Source organism: Chlamydotis macqueenii, chromosome 2 (assembly GCF_036417535.1).
Source record: "Chlamydotis macqueenii isolate bChlMac1 chromosome 2, bChlMac1.mat, whole genome shotgun sequence".
NCBI lineage: Eukaryota > Metazoa > Chordata > Aves > Otidiformes > Otididae > Chlamydotis > Chlamydotis macqueenii.
Genome location: NC_141557.1, coordinates 33,641,661 through 33,658,908, shown reverse-complemented (window position 1 = coordinate 33,658,908; position 17,248 = coordinate 33,641,661). Strand labels below are relative to the sequence as shown.

Here is a 17,248-nt window from a genome sequence, read left to right as displayed (position 1 = left end):
ATGAGATGTAAGAGAAGTCAGAAGTGTGTCCATTTGGAAAGACCACATCCTTCTGGCAAGATATGGATGAACTGACCTGTAGCTATCACAGGATACCTCCAAAGTTTCTGAACAAAAAGAAAAAACTATGAATTGGTGTGTCAATGTATATTAGGTTTCTGTTAAATTATTTAACTCAAATAAATATGGAATAATTTTAATTTTAACTGTATGTGTTTGGTTTTGCAATGGTTAATATAATCTTTTTGCTTTGCTAGAATAACACTTGTTTTCATTTAAACTTTCCTGCTGTTCAAAGGTAAAGCTGAGAGATAGTAAAACCTCTGCTTCTCTAAGGCAGCAAATGTAGAAGTAGTCCAGCTCGTGAGGACATCTGCAACCCATGATACAACTGAATCTGGCAGAAGCTGGAGTGAATTTGCTGTGAGGCTTTGACTGCTTGCTTGTCGTTCATCTGGGGAGAAGGCATTGCTCAGAGGGAGGCAGTGGACAGCAGCAAGGCAATTTGCTACAGCAGGAATAAATCCCTGTTTGTCACAGTTTTCAATTTCTCTTTTCATTCAGATTTATGGAGAAAGTTCATCCTGTGCTGGGAGAGCTCTCAGGAATACTTTTACTCTACAAGCATCTGAGCTGATTAAAGACAGGGTGTACCTTACTGGCATTTGCAGGTAACCTGGCATCATTCATTTTAATCAACTGGGTGGATTTTATTTGCATTTGTCCATGTCCTGATTTGACAGGAGAGTAAATTCTGACATTGAGATTTTGTGTGTTATTAAGAACTGAAAATATTTTCTAAAAAAAATTATTTAAAATCTCATGTATTTTAATATCTTTTCTTATGTTACTGTGTTGGTTGTCAGAAAGCAGCAGTGGCCTGATCGTGTGTCCGTTAATTTAACTGCTTATGATTTCATATACAATTGTATTTGTTATTTTGTTGACAAGAAAGAGTATTAAATTCAGCCCTTGTCTGGAGTTATAAAAGAGATTAATTGGATTCCTAAGATTTAGTTACACAGTGATTTTTGCATGTAATTTATGGAATACTTCTGTAATGAAGTGATTTTCCATTTGTGTTGCATTACAGCATAAATGCTTCCTCCTATTTTCAATTATGCTGAATTGTGCAGGTCTCTATTATAGCACTATTCATTCATATGCGTACTTAAGAAAAAGCCACAACTTTTTTTTTTTAAATGATTTGAAAAGATAAGTTTACCAATAATGTGAAAGATGAAGTACATCCTAGAGCAACATTCAAGGTCTTACACATACATTGTGTAGCTGTATTGCTTATGCCTGTACTCAGAAAGGAAATAAGATCCTGAGGCTAAAAGCTGGATTTTATGTAGCTCATACACATCTTTGGATGACTGTCTGTATGCAGCACAAATTGGTAAAAATATTACATATTGTAAAGTGTGCCACATGAATTAGGTATGTAAGGGAACTTGCTCATCTCACACAAGTTCCCTCATTGTAACTAGCGCTGTCCCCTGAGACTTGCCAGAATAATTTATTCCCTTGAAATGAGCAGGATTAAAAAAATTAGTAATTGAGATGAAAGTTTTGCCCTGCTGAACAAAAGAATTCACATTTAATAGCTTTAAAAAGTAACTCTTTATTGTAAAAGAGCTTTTTAACATTACTGTAGTGTAAGAAGTGATGTTTTCCTTATTTTCAGGAGAAGCTGCATTGGATCGGAACTGGTAGACTGGCTTTTGGAGCAGTGCCCATTTGTTAAGTGCAGGTCTACAGCAGCTGGAGTGTGGCAGCTCCTCCTGGATATGGGCATTATATTATCAGGTCAGTCTTGATAGTACTTCTAATGTGAGGAAGGCTATCAGTTTCTCCTGCATAGGATAAGACTCATGTTTTTTATGGGAGAGGAAGGAGGGAAAGAAAAAAGTGCAGATTGATCCCTTTTTCTTGACAGTTGTTTTTTTTTTTTACTGTCTCTTTGGTAGGCTCACCTCTTGATAAACACCAAAGATTAATCTTTTTTTTTAGGCAATTTCCTTCCTTTTGCTTTTGCAGATGTAATTGCCTATTACTAAGTTCCAGACAGCATGCTTGTCTTTTCCAGCCTATTTTTTTTTTTCTCTCCTCAAACTCTTCTAGATTTTTCACAAGACAACAGCTGTTTAGTCGCTGCAGATCATGGCTTCACCAGATGAATTTTTAGCTATTAGTGATTTTCCCTTCCTCTCTCTGCTTTTCATAGCTTTAGTTTACTAGTGGATTGAGAGAAGATTCAGCTCCTTGAGATGGTGGTGATGCCAGATTCTACCTGGCTGTCCTTACCTTCCCCACCAAATTTAGGGGTTTGGTCCAGCAAATGTGGTTGGTGATGATTACACTGGTAACCAGCCTTTGGAAATCTGATGGAGTTTACTTTGTAGCTGGGACTAGTTAGGTAGCCCAGCTCAGAGTATACCCTGCCCTGAGGTCAGTGCTAGACACTTGACTTTCCTCTTTGCAAAAAGGTGAGGTGTTATGGAAGATTTCTGCTTACGTATGCTGACAGTATACTTAAAGGTTTTCTTCTGCTCCAACTACACTGACAGTATGTGCTGAATGGGCTGACTGACTCTCCCAGCAGGAGCTTGTGCTTTTGGCTTTGAACCCCATCCTTCACTCCCAGTTGAGTCCTGGTTACGCCAGGGAAGATGACAGCTGTTGTACTGGTGCCTCATCTTACTCAGGTCTAGTCTACAAATCCAATAGCCCTGGATTTGAGGAGAAGCTGGGATAATGATGGGCTGCATCTCGTTATTGAATTTTGTTTACTAGTGCCTGGCCTTTAGTGAGAGCAGATTAGAAGCCAATGGAAATTGAGGCTCAGAAATCTCACAAGCGGAAAGTTTTTATCTCCTAATTCTGAACTAATTCCAAAATTGATTAAAAACTTGGCAGTCTTAATGCTTGAATTTCAGGAGCCTGGAGATCTTCGAATTGAGGTTTTGGGGTTGTCCTGTTTGGATGCAGAGTTAATGTGAGGGGGCAGGATTGCTTCTTTGCTGAGTTTGCAATCCTTTTGTCTTGTGTGGTGGGGCAACTCAGCCTTAAAGGCAAGTGCAAATGCAATACAGAATGTGGTGGAGAGACAGAATCTTTACATGGTAAAGGTTTAAAGGGTATTTGATGTTATTTCTTTTTTCCTAACAGTGGACAGACAACTGTATTTTCAAGACACTCATGCTTTCTACCAGTTCTCAGCGGATGAATGTAACTACCTTTTCTGTGAATTTGAGAAAGAGGAAGGATGGAAGAATGGAGTAAAATTCCTGCTTCAACTGCTGCCCTTGTCTCCTCCCAGGATTGACATGTGTAGTCTGTAAGTGTGTGTATACAGCTGTTTGCAACTTTTGCTGACTCTTTGTAAGTGGCTGGCTTATAATGACGCTCCTTCCCCTTAAACTGCTGTGCAAATAATCTTTTTCAGGTTGACAAGCTTTGTAGAGATGAGCTTTTCATCTGAGAAATTCAGTTTGGGTAGATAAATGAAGGCACTCAACTTGGGCTTTTTGGCATGTTGTGGTTCTTATGCTTTAGCTTACTGACTCTAGCTTACTGTATTACCCAGGCAAATGGCTTTATTATTTTTTGAGTCTCCTCTTATGATTGGAGGTTTGGCATGAATTTGGCAGCGGGCATGCTGTGGAGCTGATTGACTAGCAGATCAGATGCCCTTGTGCTGTGTCAGGATCAGCTATCAGATGGATAGAGGGGATGGGTAGAAATCAGTCATCTGATGGGTAGTTTCAGTCATCTGATTTTTAGTTTGCTGCTGCATGTTTGCCAGAGGTCTGTAGTCTCACATTATTATTCCTTTTCAGAATATGCTTTTTATGAGTTTCACTTCCTATGTCTCTTCTTTCACCTACTGAATGTTAGCATCCCTCTGTGCTGATACAGCTGCGCTCCAAGTGTTGCATGTTTAGAGCAGCTAGAAGGAAACTGGAGTTATTTGTGCCACAGTGAGAGGCAAAAATGCAGGAAAAAGGTGTCAGTGAGAGGTCTGGAGGCTTGTGACACCTCATGCCTTGGCAAATCTGCAGGAGCTGGCCTGGATAGACAAGTTGGGTTAAATTTTTTCATTGTCCCTAGCATGATGAATCCTCAAACCTGATACTTCTTATACTGTGGAGAACTATTACTCTGCCAGTGCTAGGATTTATTCTCTTTGATGTCATAGACAAAACTTTCATCTATAAGTACTTTCCTTCTCTAAATATTAGATTTTGAAAACACATTCTCTCAAATATATGTCCAGTGGAAATATTTTAAAGGAGCACAAATCCCACAGTTCCTGTAAGCTGTCTCAAGCCCAGCTTCTTAAATTCAGACATGTTGAGCTGGTAGAAAAAAATCTCAGTAATTTCTCTGCATGGCAGATTCCCTTCCCTATTGCTGACTGCCCTCACCAACCAGAAATTGGCAGTTCTGGACTGGAGATTCCCTTGAAAACATTTTTATTTGGTCAACTTGAGTGAGTGTAGCCAAGTGACAAAGACCCTAAATTGGCTAGAGAAGGTGACTGAACGTGATCTAAGCAGATGACTTATACGGGTGAAAACTTTTGAATTTTTTTACAAATAGACATTCTTGTCTTCCAGCCTACTCTGGTGCTAAGCAGTTCAGCTGTCCCTGAAATATCAGGGTGATTTCATCTTGATTTCAGTGGGAATTGGGGTTTTCCTCATTATCACTGCAAATCAGGTCACTTTTCGTGATTCGTGACTACTTGTACAAAGGCTTTGAATCAAAACCAGAAAAGAACAGATAAATCATATTGATGTGAAGGATGTTGGGTAGGAAAATGGATTGAAGACTTTTTAGATTCAAGTTTCAAATATGACCTGCATGCTGACCTTGGCTGGCAAGTACCACTATTTTACAGTCTGCTTTGCAGTTTTATCGTTCCAATGCAACTGTCATTTCTAGTGGAGGATGATCCCTGTCACATGAATTGAACAATTATTCATTAATGTACATTTCCAATGCCTTCCTGCTCACATTATTCAAATATTAGTCGAAGTTGGATTCCTTTTGGGAACGTTGTCACTGAAGAATTACTTTCTGAAGATTTTACCTGTCAGACTGTGAGGGTGCTTTTTTAAAAAAAAAAAAATATTGGAGGAATCGAATTTTAAATGGTATACTCTCGAGGGAGTGTGATATTAAAGGGAAAGAAGGCTTTTCCAGGTTTAAAATTCTCCATGCTTGATGCAAATAATACATTGCAGTGTTTGTTAAAGTTATCTCACCAGGTTAAATAAACCCATATACTCTTTTTTTTTATGAAGAACAGGGTAATTCTAGAAACTCTTCATTACGGTGAGTGTTTGTCTTTTCTCAAACACATAAACTGTTTTTCATACCATTAGAAGCATAGTGTTGTAATTAAATATTTTTGTATTCATTTTTCCATCTTAGTTTTTCTCATAATCTGTTTGAAGGCTGTAAGTACATAGGGATAGAGAAATTCTTACTGTAGTAATTAGATTCCCTGCTTTTGATGAAATCAGACGTGACTGCCTGCTTGTGCACCAGAAGGCAATGTTAGACATCTCCTGGTAGTCCCGGGAGGCAGACAGGCTGTCTCCTCCGCAGCTGGCACGCAGCAGCCTTGCGCTTGCCTGGGCTGTTGGGTGCATCGGTGGGTCTCTGGAGCACCATGGATGTGCTCTCCCAGTAGACCTGAGTAGGCAGTGGCAGCGCTGGGGACTTCCTTCTGCAGCTCTTCTGGAAACCCTGTTAAATAAACGTGGCCCAGTCTCCTCTTGCTGGACAGAGTTTTGATGGGTTTGTATTTGTTTCTGGTCATTATTAGCAGTGTTACCAAACAATACTATAGTAAGTTCTACAGTGAAAATGGCATTCTGAAGCCTGAGACATGCTTACGATGCCTGAATAAATGCTCCCTGTTGCCTTTTGACCTTGGCAAATCCTCTACATTAAACATAACATTGTTGGGAGTCTACTGTGGAAAACAAGATGGAACATAGCAGATTTTTAGCAGCTCACACTAAACTGAAGGCTAATGTTGTTATTTGTATTCCACAGGACTGAGCCCCTGTAAATGTTGTCAAATGAGATGCAGAGGCCTCTTGGGGTCATTAAACACCGTATGTTAATTGCAGCCAATTCTGCTTGAATAGAAAAAAAAAGTGAATATTGCAGTAGCCTGGGGACAAAAGATCTGTATTGAAAGCTGTGCCATGGACATCCTTACAACCTTGAGCAATCACTTAGAGTCTCATCCAATGCCTCCTCAATTCTTTTCCAGTGCCTGCAATGGCTTTGTATGAGGTGTTTAATCTTTGCATGCTTCTATTTCCTTCTTTATAAATGGAGATGTTTGTAAAAACACCTAATTCCCAGAACCACTGTTAGGCTGAATGAACATTTCAAGAATGCGTTGAGTACCTTTGACTATTGAAATGCATCCCATAATATTTTTTAAATTATTTGAAGAGATGTTAACAAGGGATTCTTTTCTTTATCTCATATTGCTTGTTATTTTCTTTTCAGAAGTGTTACACTATATTCTGTATCTTCTGTCCTAAAATAATTTACATTTTATTAGTTCCAGAAAAGTAACCATTCTTAAAAGTAATTGAGTTTTTATGCAAATAGCCAGGATGGGGTATTCATTTTGTTGCTGCCTTATGGAGTTCCCAGAAAGCTTTTGCTGAATGCAAACAGCTCTCAGGTATCCATGGGTCTTTTTATTGGTATTGTAGTTGGATTGTAAAGCCACTGTAGAGACATATGTAGTGGGTTGACATTAGACAGCTGAAGTCCAGGACCAGGACCACGGGTGGATCCATATTGCTTCTTCCATCAGCAGTTTGGGAAGCGCTGTACTTGCTTTACATGTGCTGTACAGTAATAATTGTGCTGGACCTGACTTGCCTGCATGCAGATCTAGGGTAAGCATCCCTGCTTAACATCCTACTGAGCCCACGCACCACTGAGCTGCATAAGCATTAGGTTTTTGTGCCTGGGCTTTGTAGATCCTGTTTGGTGTCAGCCCTACTAGGTCTTAGCTGGCCTCTTTTGAAACAAATAGGGTGATAACTGTCCTGATTCTGTTCCTCAGTATTCATTCTTTCTTACTGTTTTCCATTAGCCTGGGTATCATAACACACTCTTCCTCTCTGATTCTGGAGAGCTGACTATAATTTTTAGTATATTAATGGTTTCAGAAGTATTCAATGCTCATATGCAGATGAATACTGGGAGTATTTTTAAACAGAAGATAAAGTGATAAAGGCCCAAGACGAAAATAGCGATGCTATATGCTGTTCTGGGTTTATAGATGGCATCTGTGGCTGTGTCTACTGAGCTGCTGTCTTTTGCGTCCAATTTAGAAGAATTGGGTCCTAGCCTGGTTCTGAGAGATCAGATGTGTAGGGAAACATAGACATCTAAAAAGGTCAGTTATTTTGAACTCATTCCAAATCAAAAAGAGAAAGACTGAATAAATCAGTCTTTCTTAATGAAACTGCATTCATTTATTTATTTTGGGCTGTTTATAACACTTAAAATGTTAAATCACATTTTTCTTTGAATGGGAAAGACAGTTGTGAAAATAATTGTGATTTCTAATCTTATTTACCATTTTTATCCGGATATGTTTGCCCCAAAGGAAATGCATGTGTCATTCTGTGCTTTCTGACCTTAATTTTTTAATCAGGGCAAGAAATCTTTGGACATGGGATGTAAGAACCACAATATACCAGCTGCATATTTCAGACATGTTGACAGCTCTCTCCCTAAACACATCGAGGCATATGAGCAATTAAATAATTTAGTCAAAGATAGAAGCTTCTGCTAATACCTGGGATTTATGTTTATTACAGCAGCTGCAGTTTTGCATATCTGCTCAGTTTGCTGGCATGCCACACTTCTTGAATATCATGTAAAGTAAAGATCTCAAGGGCATTTTCCTTTTCTCCTTCCCACAGTAATAACCCTATCATATTGGTATCTTTCTTCTGATTGTTGATAAGCCTTCTGAAAGGCTCACAGATGTTTTAGTGATGGGAATTAGACTGTTTTAAGGAAAAACACAGTCCTATCTCATGCTATCCACACGTGGCTTTTTCCATGTGGGCCAGACTTCTGTGACAATTTTTAGAAGGGTTCTTCCTGCACTGCTCCACTTTTGCAAAGACATATTAAGTGTCTCTGTCCTGTGAGTAACTGTCAGGACAACCTAATAGTGTTCTCAGCCGTTGCTTTAGTTTGATAATTTATGGCTTCTTACATGTATTTTTTTAATGTTCACCTTTTTTTTTTCATTTCAAGCTTCACATGTGACACAATGATTTTGATGTTGTCTGCTTTTATCTATGTGACCTTGCATGCCACAGGTGTTGCTCCACGCCTCAGCAAAGCTCGCTGGTGGACAGATGGAAAACTTTGCTCTGTTGATGGAGTATGTTTTTAGCAGAGCAAAATAATGTATTCAAATAAGCAACTCTGAGCTAAGAGAGTACTGCATTCTTCAGTTCTTCATCATATTTTTATAGCTGAAGAACTCTCTCACTGTTTCACATTAGTCCAATCAAAAGAGTTCTTGACAGCAAGGGGCAAAGGGTGTACTCTGTCATTACTGACACACTTAATTATTGTCATGTTGCAGTCATCGTTTTGATGTGGAATCTCAAAAGCCCATTTACATTAGTGCCTGTGGCTACAGAGTTCCTTGCTTTCCAGGAATCAAAAGATGTTGAAATAAAATGGAAGAAATAATAAAATCTTATTTTTATGTTTTTAAGGCCTGATCAAAAAATAGAAGATACGGCAGAAACCAATGCTGAAATTCTTGCTCGTCTCACTTCTGCGGTAAGGTCACTACATCAAAATTTGTACTGATCATGTTTGAAATATTGTCATGTTTTGGATCCTTTCAAATGAAAGACTTAGTCTTAGTGAGCAGGTGTTTGTAATGCAAACTACTTTTTTATCTCTGAAAGGAGGAAGCTTTATGGAGGTCCTAGTGTGCAATTCCAAAGCTATTAAAATCAGTGCTAGCAAGGACTACTGCAGCTTTCTCTCTTGTAGTCCATGCTATCCATGGCCCAGGAGATACCGGTTTGGAGGATCATGGTGATTTTTCTGCCAGGTAGTTTACGCTCAGATCCTCTTGGTCAAGTGGACATCAGTGTGAAGACAATAATGGTGGGGGGGACAAGGGCCTCAGCAGCCCTGGTGTAGATTATCCTAAGCCTCTGAGGAGACCCACCTGGGAAGCCTGGGTATTTGACTTCCCAACTATGTTAGCTTCAGTAAACTCCATCATAATAATGGACCTTAGAATTTGGTGTATCTTGTTTACCTTGTTCTAAGATCATTGTTCTAAGAAGCAGACAGACAGGACTTCAGAAGGTTAAGCTAGATTCACTAAACCTAATGTAATCTGTACAATGGTACAGAGTGCACTCTCAGCAAGTTTGCAGGTGATGCAAAACTGGGAGGAATGGTGGATACACCAGATGAGTGTGCTGCCATTCAGAGGGACCTTGACAGGCTGGAGACCAGACCTCCAGAGCCACCTTCCTACCTCAACCATTCTATGATTGTATGGTTCTGCAAACATCACACCTAAATCATGGTATCACCAGAACATGGAATTAGTGCTAGCTCTGTTTTGGGTAAGTGAGGAAGTATAGACATGAAAGTGAATCAAGCAGGGTAAAGTTGTCATGAAAAAGGCATGAGGATAAGAGCTATTTTAAGTAAACCGAATAAAATAATATCTTGTAATTACTGAAAAATGGAAGAGAAGGAGAATTTGTGCTATATTTTGTAAAGACAAATGTCTTTACAAAAGACATTTTGTAATGTGTTTGGAAAGCCAGTGATTCTGTATGCTCGACCTTATGCAAAAGTAATTTAAAATGTATTACATTAGAAAATTTTGTGTTTTAAAATTTGTGTTGAAATTCCTTGCTTTCTCTACCTTTTTTTAATTGAAAATGAAAAGAGAACTCAGAATGTCAGTATCCTCCATTTTTAGTTCCTTAAAGAGAAAAAATAGAAAAGCGTAAAATACTATTTGCAAAGTTATATCTTTAAAAAACCCCACAAAACTACCAACTCTATAAAGTGTTGCCAGTATCCCTCAAAAGCTTTGCCTCTCAAAACCAGAAGAATAATGGTTTTTCATCAGTTAAAAAAAAAGGGAAGCACTCAACAAAACAAATTGACTTTCTGAGTTTAAGAACTGGGTCTATCTATTGCTGGATACACTTGAGTAAAATGCATATCCTTAAATGTGAGTAATTATCAGTGAGTTCAGAGTGCATCACTTCTAGCTTGCAAGGTCAAACCTTTGAACTACATCCTGAGTGATTCCAGCAGCAGGGCATATGGACAGGTTTGTTTGGTTTTGGTTTTTTTTTAAATGAACCCTAAGCATGCATTGCATGTAAGCTCTAATTGTCTATTTCTGTAAACCTATAAAAGCTGTTGCTGTTGCAGAGGGTGGAACTCACCTCAACTAAATGTAAGGGGCCACATGTCAGGCATCTACAGGCATCTGAGCTAGCTTCCCCAGGCACTCCTTACAGCCAGAGAGGAGAAATAGGCACTTTTAGGATGCTGAATGTATAATTCCTTTTGAAAGTCTGCTTTAGGGAAAAAAGTCGTACCGTACGCTCCACTCGTAAGGTATGCCCTCTCTATGAAGGGCTTGTACAGTGACTAGCACAGACACAGGCACCTGTAAAAGTTTGGTGAATTTCTCTCTCCACCTCTTTGTCTTTACTGTAGCTTGACTTGCTTTTTTTTGGCCTTTTTCTTATTTCTTATTCCCTACTGCTTTTTGTTATCAGGTATTGTTTCTCTTGTAGAGTTCCACTTTTCATGTTCACTGAAAAATTTGTGATTTTTTTTTTTTAAAGTATCTTTTTGATGAATCAGCCAATCTAGAACTGATTAGTTAGGGAAATGCACTCTTAGTTTTAAACAATGGTTATGAAGATTGTAGAAGATAATAGCAATAGCTGTAGTGAATGATGCCAACTCAGAAGGGCAGTGAAGAAAAAACTGCAGAGGTTTCTTCATCTTCTTAATTTGTGCATAATGTATGGAATACACCTCTTTTAAGAGCAAAGTCAGATACAAAAGATAAGGAACTAACTTGCAGAGGGTGTCACTTTTTCTTTACACTTTATTTTGTGATGGAAGAGGCAGAATCAGTCAAGATAACTGAATGGAGCCTATCGAATTATATGCTTATATCATATGCTCCATTACAATGAGGCACTGACAACATCATCAAACTTAAATTGTAAAGGCAGCTGACATGCAAGCAGTGCAAAGTGCCATTTGAAATACGTTTGCATCAGATAATCTTTTTGGTCATGAATTTTCAAGAAAATTTAATGATTACTCCTCTGTTTAAAGCAGCATTCCAGAGCTGTCATGCATCCCATGTCATATCCCAAAGAACAGCTTCATATTCAATGTCTTGTCTGCTAAACCCAGAGCACAGTGGGATGGCTATGAGTGTTTCCACTGCAAAGCTCTTACCTTACCTTTTGATGGGACAGAAGAGAATATCAGGATGTTAATGCAGTGTATCTGGGAAATACAGTTTTCTGGTACTTTGACGTCAGCCAATACTACTTTTATTTAGAGTCCATCAAACTATCATTACTTGAGATGCAAAAATGTGAGCTAGACTCTTCTCTTTTTCAAAACCCCACTGTTCAGAGCTTTCTATTGCAGGATTTCATTTTGAGATTCTGTAAGGACTACTACTTTGTCTGTAGATCTGAAGTCCTGTTTGGTACGTTGACATCTAGAAGACTCTTTCACAAAAGACTACTATAGGCAGAAAAAAGAGAGGGCAAAAAAAGTAGAGGTGGCATGCACTGTCTACTAGATGGACAACTATGCCTTCTACGATAAAATGACCAGATTCATAGATAAGAGAACAGTAGTTGTCATTTACTTTTGAAAAATCTCTACCTCTGTACTTTGAAGATGAGAAGATTCACCATATAAATATGCCATTTGTATTTAATCAAGCAGAAGTATACATGGGTACCGCTCTGTATGCACACTCTTGTTCTTTCACATTGCAAAAAGAAAACCTATTCAGATGTGGTAACATGCCACATGCAGCTCAAAATGTTCTCTTTCAGACTCTCATAATATTTCTGAAGTATTGTGTTGTAAGCTGGCCCTTAAACTGAATCAGTTTTGACATCTGAAATGGTACTCAAAATGGGATACTATTTGGATAGTATTACCTTTGTAGCGACAAGCTATATGTATAAACCAATTTTTTTTTTGTGTTCAATATCTGAATTTATTACGGTAGACATAGCTCTTCTTTGAATGTGTATTTTACTTTGAGTCCAGATTATTGTCTGCAATATGATGTGCAACTATTGATTTTGTCAAACAGGCAGTAACTGAAATCCTATTAGGAAGAAGTACGATAATGTGTAGCATGTGTGCAGTGAGGAATGAATGTTGTACATGGATTTCCATTGGTGTAATGATGCAGAGGAATTGCATGTCCAGCAGAGATGTCAAGTGCATTTATGCTAAAACAGACAAAAGCATGTAGATTATGAAAGCTAGGGACACCAGGCGAATCCAGAAGGATGCTCAGCAGTACCAATTCTTTGTGATTTGAGTGAGTCCGGTGAGAGGGAGCTCAGACTGTCAGGATGAAACCCTCTGATGAAGGAACATTTGCTTAAGAGTAAGACTAAAGGTACATTTTTGATTCCTATTTGAAGGTTTTTGCTCAGATTAAGTAGTATGCCAGCTGCATTCCTAGCACACAGCAAGCAGTGAGATATTTTGCATAACATAAACAAAATACAGAAAACCAGCCGTTTTACTGCCTGTGATGTTAGCACTGCATTTCAAACTTGAGAAGTGCCACCTTATAAGCAAAAGTAATACTGCAAATCTAACTGCAGGATGCCATAATGCTGTTTTTTCTTTTGGGGTTTTTCTTTAGACTCACAAAGAGATTTGCATTTTTCAATTGTTTGATTGGGTTAATTGCTATATTTACAAGTCTTGCAGATTTTAATGTCTCCTAAGGCTAATTTTGAGGTAATATATTTATTAAATGCTAAAAGATAAAGATGAGACATCAGTGCGCTGTTTCTTACTGTCAGTAACCTGTGGGAATAGACCAGGATTGGGGCATCGACATTGGTACCTCCTGCTGAGCTTAATGAAGGGAGGGGGTCTGAGCAGTTTAGTCACGAAAAGTCATGGTCGTGTTATTCAGAAACTACTTGGGCTTTTATTGAAAATCCCACTCTAATTCTGGATAGCTGGCATATATTATTACTAGTGTACATTAATTGCTGCAAGTAAGCAAGCATACAAGTTGTTTTTCCACAGAAGAACTGTTCTTTCCCATCGTACTTGCAGTTTATGCTTACATTAACCATGATTAACAGTTCTCCAGACATGGGAATGAGTGTACAGGAAGGAAGGAAGGGAAGGTAACGCTGCCAGCTTGCACAATTGTGCTGGAAACAGGACGACATTTAAGAAAACTGGCACTGCCTTCATATTTTCCTGCTTGGAGTGGCAGAAAACTCTGTCTCTCTGTGAGGCAACATCAAGGAGTAGAAAAGATCCTTGTACCTTGCAAGGACAGGAAAAAAAAGCTCCCTGGTCCTTTGCCACACAGGAAGGAAGGATACAAGCAGAGGAAGGATGTGGCCTCTGGTATAACTGCCTTCTGTCACATCTAGAGTGTACTGCTGAGTATCCCACCAGTGGATGTTGGAGTTACCATTGTACTGAAATTTTGGGTGATTTTATCTGTCTTTCTGCTCAGACCAATATAGGGAACTGTTCTTGTTTCACATTTTCAAACTTTTCTTCAGAGTCATGAGAGTGGGATGTTCACCGTTGTTAGTAATTGTATTACTTCAGGGGTCCTTCATGGGCTTAGTGCCTTATTCTGATCGTACCACATGTCTTACGAATAATGTTTTGAATTTGACATGCTCTCAAACTGTCGAAACTCCCACTGCAGAATAGCCTTGAGCTTTGCATAGGTCTGTTAGACAAGATGGCTTGTATGCAGTGCAAGAGACTGTACAGAGAGGTAAGACAATCCCTAGAAAACTAGTTGGAATATCCCATATTTTTTTTTAATACTAAAGAGAGGCTGTCTTGGGAAGATTAGGGAAATTGGATGAAGCTGGGAAGTGTAACAGAAGACTTTGAGAGTATGGATGGGGCAGAAGAAAGGAAGAACTGCAGTGTACGCAGGAGAGAGTGTCTTGGGTGCTTTAGGTCAAGTGCAGGGGCACTTGAAGCAGCTGCAATGAAGCAGATGATGGCAGTGAGGAAGTATGAAGCATAAAAAATAATGCAGAATACAGAATTTTACTGATAGAAAAAGGAACAAACCTATGGAGAGAAGTGGATGTAGAGCTGAGCTGGCTGAAGGGACTGTAGCTGGTAGTGCAGGGATTATAGGGAAAATACAAAGTATGCAGAAAATGCAGAGGCAAGAAGCTGAAGAGGGGATCTTGCTCTCATGGCAGGGCTGTTTCATCACAGGCTGGTGAGATAGCCTGTAAATCTGGAAATCAGATAGCTCTTACTTCTGCATGTTCATCTCAAGCTAAATTTGGTCCTGAAATACTCAACCGTGCTATTAGGACATGTTGTTTCCTCCTGACAGCTCCAAAAAGCGTATGTCAGTTATATACACAAACCTCAGCTAAGCCTCAGCATGGAGAACTCGCTTATCCTGGTGTCACACAATAAATCCAGCATTACAGTATGCTCAGCAGAGGCAAACCAAACATTTAACAAGGAAAGGAAGAAGCTTTAAGTATGTGCTTGTGAAAGAGAAATGCTGTACAAATAAATTACAGGTCGAGCTACTGAATTGCCCCCTGTCTAAGGAATGTGCAGCATTTGCATGAAATTAAAGTAAAAAAAAATTGTCACAGAATTCCCAACTGAAAAGGAAGTAGATTTTCTAGGAAAAATCTAGTTTCAAAACGAAGTAAAATTCCAAGTGCGGTTGACTGCTCCAAATGACTGACAGCCTGTATCTTACCAGTGTTGCATTCTGTTTTGTTTGACTGTGCCAGTAACTATAACCATCCTTCCCTTTCCTGGTATTTTAGGTACAGAGAGAACTGGCTGCTGTCATTGCCTTGAAAGCAAGGAAGTCAGGTGAGTCAGGCTAGACTTTGAAGGGGGTTTTGTAACGTTTTTCCCTTTTGTAATTTATTTAAGTATTTGAATTGTCATTGCTGTTTAATTAACATTGGGAAGCAAAGATAGTGGACCTCGTTCCTCTCTTGTTGGAGAATTTGTGTGTATAGCACAATGCAATTACTGTCAAGCTTCACTTCCCCTAGCTCGTCACATCTAATGACCTACCTGATAAAATCCGAGTGCTACAGCTGAATGTGAACTTGTGTCTCTTTCTGTCCAACATCACTATTTTCTCTGGGCTTGCACTTTATAAAATAAACTTATATGTTTATTTAACTTACATTTAAGACAAATCAAGTTGATATTTTATCTCTGTTTTTTTTTCACGGCCCAGTATCTCATGCCATTTTTGCTGTGTTTTACCTACACCTAGTCAAGTGTATTTCTTTAAGCTACTAAGTATGGCTACTCCATGCACACGAGCTTTCTTTTCTGGAGACTTGTCTGTACATCCGTATGGCTGTAGAGGCAAGTCTCTGTTATCAGGGCAGTAGAAGGGGAAAGGCAAATGGATGACTGAAAATCTCTGATGATATAAGCATTTACAGCAATTGCTGGTGATACGGTGCAAAGGTACTGAATACGTGGTCACCTCAGCTCTGTCAGGGTTTGGTAGCACATCCACTTTCAGAAGGTATCTGCATTGCTGAGCTGGAGGGGAAGCAAGGGAGCTGTGTTTTCTGGGCACTGTGCAGGAACTTACAAAACCTACTTGACAAATCTGACTCTAGGCAGGGTTAACTCTTTGGTGTCTTCACATATTGTACAGTTAATCTGCAGCGAGGGCAAAAAACTGCCTATGACAAAGTGACAGTTGAATGTATTTCTGCAGTAAAACAGAGGTGGAGTTGACATAAATTCTTGGCATGTTCCCAGAACCATTGAGGTCTTGGGGAATATCTTCACTGAGCATTTCTTGTGATCTTCAGTGATTTTGCTAGAAATTGACATCACAGATCTTGCACTTTTTGAGCTATCTTCTGACCTGTTCATAATATTGTGTCATAATATCTGGGTCTGTCTATCTATTGATGGCTTACAAGTACAGCAGAAAAGTTATTACACACAACACACGAGCTACACACAATATTACATCTTAAACTGGAGACACCAGAAGATGTTGCTGGCATATCTACAAATATTTCCTTGTGAAAATGTAAGTATTACAAAAATGTTCTAGACACAGTTTGATGCAGTTTTGTCTGGAAATAGAAGTACCCATAGGTTATATCCACAGTCATCTGTAAATGTAAATCTGCAGAAGGTAAACACAAATCTAAGTGTGAATTCAGATCTAAATTGCTTCTGTGTAACAGCTTTGCTTCTGAAACTGCTGTAGTAGTTTGTGCTGTTAACATGTCTCAGCCTCTTGCCCTTACCTGATATCAACCCAGTCCCGTGTGAATTCTAATGGCTGAACATGGAAATGCTTCTGTGCTGATTCAGTGCAGAGAAAAACAGATTATTTTAAGGAAAGGCTCAGGGTAATCTTTTGTTTTGCTGTAAAATGGGCTATGAGTATGATGCCATGTGCTTTTTTTACTTAGCGCTTATAGTTCTAAGAAATCTTTTTCCCTGTTTTTCAGCAGTTGTGCAAGAAAATACTGCTACTGCTGCTGGTAATACATAAAAATTCCATTGCCCAAAAGAGTTTATTTTAACCTGAATTAGCCTCTCATTTCCTTTTGGTGGATGGCTACATAAACGGTTGTGGAAGTAGAAAATGGGATGGAGGTTGGATTAGGAATGAGCTGTAGGAGATGAAAATAGGAAAGGAGCATAGCTCCTGGAGTCTCCTTTATAGTGGAATAATTGCAACCCACATCGAGCAGGTAGAAATATTTCAGTTAAAAATCGCAGCCTTAAATAAACAAAGCTCCCTACAGAGCTTTGAAGTGCTGACCAGCCTTTCCTAAGACATTAATATAAACACTTAAAATATCAGTTTAGATCTGAACTAAAGATACCTCTTTAGTCAGTTTAACTAGTGCAAGCT

The 17,248-nt window shown here is 38.9% G+C and overlaps 1 protein-coding gene across 3 annotated transcripts in view; it reads left to right on the top strand.

Annotated features, from left to right (window-relative positions):
• RAPGEF5 (Rap guanine nucleotide exchange factor 5) overlaps nt 1-17,248 on the top strand; it is a 161,585-nt gene that overhangs the window by 28,326 nt on the left and 116,011 nt on the right. For all 3 annotated transcript variants that reach the window (XM_086742514.1, XM_086742515.1, XM_086742513.1), the window contains exons 3-7: nt 565-671; nt 1,691-1,812; nt 3,175-3,343; nt 8,799-8,865; nt 15,159-15,207. In XM_086742514.1, coding sequence (XP_086598640.1) covers nt 565-671; nt 1,691-1,812; nt 3,175-3,343; nt 8,799-8,865; nt 15,159-15,207 — 514 coding nt within the window. The remainder of the gene's footprint in view (nt 1-564; nt 672-1,690; nt 1,813-3,174; nt 3,344-8,798; nt 8,866-15,158; nt 15,208-17,248) is intronic.